The following is a 6,000-nucleotide window of genomic DNA, read 5'->3' as shown; positions in this document are numbered from 1 at the left end:
TGTCTATACAACCACGATCGTATCCAGAAAGGCAAAATGACACAACTCATCCCCCTTTCATGGCTCTGAGCTTGGGAACTTTTGATACCAAGTTATCTTCTTCATTTTTTATTATTTCATGAGTCCTTGAAAGGAAGAAAAGAATTGGACAACGCGACACGATTTATAGTGTGCTGGCAAGAAAGACCATTTTGAGAAAACACAAAACAACACAATTTATAATGTGTAAAACTTTAATTAAATACATTCATAGAACATATAAATGAGAACTGGCACTTATGTAACATACATAGATTGTTTCATTAGGAAGATTTGTTGTCTTCCTACATATAACATAAAATGTATGTTTTGAAGAAACACTGCGCAACCTATCCACAAAGGCAATATTTTAACACTCAAAATAAGCAATATTGTATCAATTTTGAAAGGTTTGTTAGCTAAGGGAGCAAATTTTCTACCAAATACCAATGTATGTCATTACTAATTCAAAACTGATTAGATATAAATGGTCTCAACGCCCTTTTCTAACAGTACAGACAATATGAAATTTCAAAGCTCATGTACACAGTATGCAGCACAATGTGCAACCCAGTGCATATACCAAGATTGAGAGTAGAACTACAAAAACTTAATATTTTAACAGCTTTTCTCCAGCATATAATGGTTTTTCTTAACATGGTGGAATGGCGGAAGGTATCACCTGCTTTGCTGCTGTGTTTGTCCTGCAAGACTAAGCATAGTGCATTACAATTCTCTCTCTTCTTTCTGATCCAAACTTTTATTGCAGTGAATTCTCCAGCAGCTGATGTCAATTGATTGTTAGTCAAATCTGTTAGCTACTTTTTGTTCTCAAACTGCAGCATTAACTACAAAGCACTGCATTAAAGTTTTAACCTGTTATACAGGGGCAATATGATTTGATGTTACTTGAATTCTAAATAGATAATAGTCTTAATAGATACTATAGTAGTTCAAGTAGGCGGCTGTGTCAGCATGTGTAGGCTGCAAAGGAACAAGTAAAGGTTTATTCCATGCTGAAAAGAGAAGAAAGGAAACACAATGTTTTGGTTGGAGATCCTCCTTCGGGCGTGAGCAGAAGGGTTCCTCACACTCGAAGAACACTCCACAGCTGAAACCACACTATAGCAAAGCCTATGTGACACCTGATGCTGCAAACAATTAAATCAATATTGCTGGTCAAGATTTTTGTCATAAAAATATGATACGGCATGGGTTGAAACAGCAGCAAATACAATGTATTACAACAGTAACATTTTTCTGTAGCAGATCATCAAGCTTATGCCTGCATTCCTCATTGCTTTTACACAAAAATAGCTATTAATGCACTTTAATTTTAGAGCAAGCTTATATTTTCCAATAACCCAACCTGCATAGATGGTTGCAATACAATTGCATAAAGAATTATGTAACACAATATCTTTTGAAAGCTATATGTACTGTATTTCTGCTACATGTCTTAAGAACCAAAAAATGATACAACAGGAGTCACAAACCTGGAAAACATCATAACAGTTCAAAGTTATGCTACATAACGCTCTTATATTCATTTCTGAGGACCATCCTGAGTGTGCCAGCTGTTTACATAAATACCTAACAACGAAATTAAGAACTACACTGAACTGTAGCAAACAGAAGAGGACAAACGCCATAAAGATTCAACACACCCTTCAAAAGAGGCACCGATGTCTGAAAAATGATACAGTGCATGACGTTACCAGTCCTATTCAAGGAAATTGCAATTTTGAATTGGAGCAGACAGAGCTCAAGATAAGAGAAGTTAATTTTGCTCCTGGTAATGAAAATACAAAGCACGTTATAAGACAGTAGCTGAAGGTCAAATGTTTTAAATATTCTTTGACTTTCTAAACTTTTGTAAAGCCCTCCACAGCCCTTTTTCAGTCCCACCTGCATTTTAGATGTGCTTAGTTTTAGTGCTTTATGTTTAAATCAACAGCAAATGATTTAAAACATATTTTTCTGTGATTTGATTCTTTGTGCAATACTTATTTTTAAAATGTAATTTAACACTTAATCGCCAAGATTTAACACACTTTTAATTAGCATAATATACAAATCTATACTTCTGTATCAGCCCCTCAAATTTAACACTCAAATGTAACCACTGTAACAGAAGAATCTACATTGCTTTGAAAGCTTTAGCTATCCTGGTTGGTAATAAACAGAGAAACAGAATGCCATAACCTAATTTCTTTGTATGGTGAGAGGATTCATTAAGAACACCAATTTTTGTGTAGTATTTTGTATTGTAGTATTTTCCCTACAAGAATTTTTAAATTTACACTTTAAAAATGTATATTCCATATCAAAATGTGCAAAACTTGTACTGTATATGCAGATGACACAGTCCCATGTTTCTGCTGCTGGTAGTATTATGTGGCCTGTGCTGTGAGGGTTCGTGGTCAAAACTGATTCCTGTCTTGTGTGTATGGTTAGTGCAGTGCAGATGTAAGCTGTGTTGAGGACATTTTCTAAAAATGCAATGAAGGCTGGCCTTGTCTGAGATACATATTAAATACTTTGGAAGACTGATTAAACAAAGTATCACGATCCAGGTTAGAAACCTGGAAATGGGTTAAATAAGCTTCTTGATGAAAAATGTAAAAGCACAGCTTAATAGTGTCTAGTTCAACTTCAAAATTAACTTCACGTTCCAACGATAATGGATCAACTATTATGTTTTGTAGTCTTTTGTCCAAGGAAATGAACAAACCAGAATGGAAAGAATAAACAAAAACCGATCTACTAGTGGAGAAGGACTAGAGTGTTAAAATGTTAACTGCTTGCTTCAAACTGAAAGAGTAGTTGAGTGGATTTATCTGCACTGTATGCAGCAATGCAAGAAGGGAAACATCTTCTTGATAATGACTTTTCTTTGTTAACAGACAGAGCTCTGGCCTTCAGAAGCAGGTGGAATATAGCAATGCTGTCTAAATATATACGTTCTGTGTAACTGGGCTCTGAAGTTTTGAGAACTCGTATTTGATTATTTGACCTACTAGACAAAATAAAAACAACTTTTTTCATATCTTGAGCTACGCAGTCTTCCCCGATGAAGAAAGGCGATTCCCTGCTCTGAACAGACTGTGAGTAGACTTGTCAGAGAAAAAGGGGGTTGTTTTTTTTTTTTTACTCTCCAGAAACCACTGTGCAGTTGTGTTTTCCAAAATAATTCCTGTGGGCTATACTGTACAAACCAGTCAACACAGAGTTTCCTGGAAGTAATTGTTTGCATTCCAGCTTGGTTTATATTTTTTTAAATAGAATCATGAAGTGAATTCATAATTTACTTGGAACTATTCTCAAAGACCAGTAGAACTGTATGTTGTATACTCCAAACAGGGCACCACACATTAGCTAAACTGGGTCAATATGCTCCTGTTGTTATCCTATTCTTCTGCACTACTAGTTTTTTGCAAATGTTTCAAAGAATCAGAGGAGGTTCTTCAGAAGAACTTTCAAAATTTCAGTTGAACTGTACTTTGTTTTTTTACTGTAATTTCATAACGCATTCTTGAGAGTAATGTCAGATCAATCGCACTTGCGGATGCATTTCCTTGATGAGGTCACCAGAACCAATGCATTCCAAAACATTTCAGAATCGGCTTTGACATTGCTAGATTTAACAATAGTGTGCAAATAACAGAATAGCTTATGTGCTTTAATAAACATAACACTGGTATAGGAATAACATGAAAAAATACATATTTACATAAATATTATTCATTTATGCAAGTATATACAATACTCTCTATAATATTTAAATATAAACAATCTTAAAATGTATAAACACTGTAAAAAATAAATTGCTGTGTGTCCCTGCAGAGCTTTGACTGTGAAAACTGGAAAGGGAGTCAGTAGAGGGGTTTTATCTTCACTCAGAATCGAGGCAGCCCTTACATTCTTTAGCGTCTTGTGTACACCATATCTAAAGAAAAAACAAACAGGACTGTTAATGTTAAAGTAAGGGTTTTAGGAAAGTGAACATATCGATACCTTTAAATAAAGTAATAACCGAGGTGAAGCAAAACTATATCCCTTAAATATTTAGGGGTGTCACAGTACATAGCAGCAGATTAACAGTATTTGAATGACAAATTTAAATTTACACCACTTCAATCAAGAAATGGATGATGCCAGAGTTTATAAAAAGTCTGGATACAAAGAGTATGCATGACACCAATGCAACACGAAGCCCGGCATAGCAAAGCAGAATGGTTTGTGTTGGAATAAATAATGTCCCGCATGGCTCCTTAAAGGAATCATTCCCATCTGCAGCTCATTATTCGCTTGTTGTACTCATTACAGGACATCTTAACCTTCATACCATCCAGTCTACTCCATCACAAATTTTGCAACTACCAGCTCCTTATTTATTTAACTAATTCAAAACAAGATTGACAGAGCTGCTAATGAGCTCAAGTGGAAGGGACTACTTGAATACTCCTGGTCTAGTACAGTATGTCCTTTGTTTGTCTAGGTCTCTTAACTCCGGTGATTCACTAATCTAAGTAGCTGTTTCAGCCACACAAGAGTTTACACAATGAAATGACATGCTGGAAGTATATAATTTTGACACCGTTCAGATTACAGCATTTGACTAAACTCCATCCATCTATTCTTTAACTGCTTCCTCCAATTTAGGGTCGCGGGGGAGCTGGAGCCTATCCCAGGAAGCAACGGGTGTAAGACAGGGTACACCTGGACCCAGACCTGTGTTACCATTGCTTGGAAAACACAGACACGAACACAGATACGCTCACAAAATGGCCTGTTTTCCCAGAATCTACCATTATGTCTTTGGACTGTGAAAGGAAAACGGAGCACCAGGAACACAGGGAGTGCATACAAACTCCATGCAGATAGTACCCTTGGGCCTGAAATTGAACCTAGGGCTCAATTTCTTAGAGGCATCAGTGCTAACCACTGCGCCACCGTGCGGTCCAGGCTTACCAAACTCTGGGCAGAAAATCAAGACATTTAACTGAGCTGATAGATTCACTCTGCTTGGTTGGTGAGTTGTGGAAATAAGACTTTCCATTGTAGCTATTTCTCCTTGTCCAGAGGAGATACGATCTGGTGGGCAATTTATATAAAGATCAACACTTCAAGAAACACTCTTCTTTGATCCTGGCCAATACCTGGATGGGAGCCCTCCTGGGAAAAACTAAGGCTGCTGCTGGAAGAGGTGTTAGTGGGGCCAGCTGGGGGTGCTCATCCTGCGGTCCATGTGGGTCCAAATGCCCCAGTATAGTGACGGGTACACTATACTGCAAAAAGGTGCCGTCATCAGATGACATGTAAAACTGAGGTCCTGACTCTCTGTGGTTATTAAAAATCTGGCCTTTATCAATTAATGGCCTCTTAACAATCCCTATTTATGAATTAGCTCATCACTCTGTTCTCTTCCCACTGATAGCTGAGGTGTGGCAAGCGTACTGGCACACTATGGCTGCCGTCGCATAATCCAGGTGGATGCTGCACAATGGTTGTGGAGGGGAGTCCCCATTACCTGTAAAGCGCTTTGAGTGGAGTGTCCAGAAAAGGGCTACATAAGTGTTAGCAATTATTATTATTAATGAATTATCTGTGCTCTGAATTGTAAAGAGGCTGAGCTAACCCCCTCATCTTATGTCACAGGCACCTCCCATAGCCTCACAGATGGAGAGATGGTGAGTATGAGACAAGCGTCAGTCTTACCTCTGTGATACTCAGGGTTGACATTCTCGTAGATTGGGTAGAGTGGGTTTTCCTGTTCATTTCGTAGCTTCCTTGCCCTCAGCACGTCTCTAACACACTGGTGTAAGTAGGCATACTGGCACTGCAAGAGGGAGATTGAAGTCTCCATTGAAGCCTGTTCTAAATGACCTGCTGTGCATCAGATCACAATATGCAGAGCACACTAACCTTAATCTTATTAATGGCAACACTGAAACTGTGTCGATCAAATGATTAGTTGAT

The 6,000-nt window shown here is 37.8% G+C and overlaps 1 protein-coding gene across 2 annotated transcripts in view; it reads right to left on the bottom strand.

The window, feature by feature from the left end:
* Nucleotides 1-215: 215 nt before the first annotated feature.
* The window catches only part of ptprb (protein tyrosine phosphatase receptor type b), a 57,762-nt gene continuing 51,977 nt past the window's right edge, over nt 216-6,000 (bottom strand). For both annotated transcript variants that reach the window (XM_069192290.1, XM_069192291.1), the window contains 2 exons: nt 5,740-5,860; nt 216-3,967 (listed from right to left, as the gene is read on the bottom strand). In XM_069192290.1, coding sequence (XP_069048391.1) covers nt 3,945-3,967; nt 5,740-5,860 — 144 coding nt within the window. In that variant the 3' untranslated portion in view covers nt 216-3,944. The remainder of the gene's footprint in view (nt 3,968-5,739; nt 5,861-6,000) is intronic.

Source organism: Lepisosteus oculatus, chromosome 7 (genome assembly GCF_040954835.1).
Source record: "Lepisosteus oculatus isolate fLepOcu1 chromosome 7, fLepOcu1.hap2, whole genome shotgun sequence".
Taxonomy (NCBI): Eukaryota; Metazoa; Chordata; class Actinopteri; order Semionotiformes; family Lepisosteidae; genus Lepisosteus; species Lepisosteus oculatus.
This window is presented reverse-complemented; position numbering and strand designations above follow the sequence as displayed.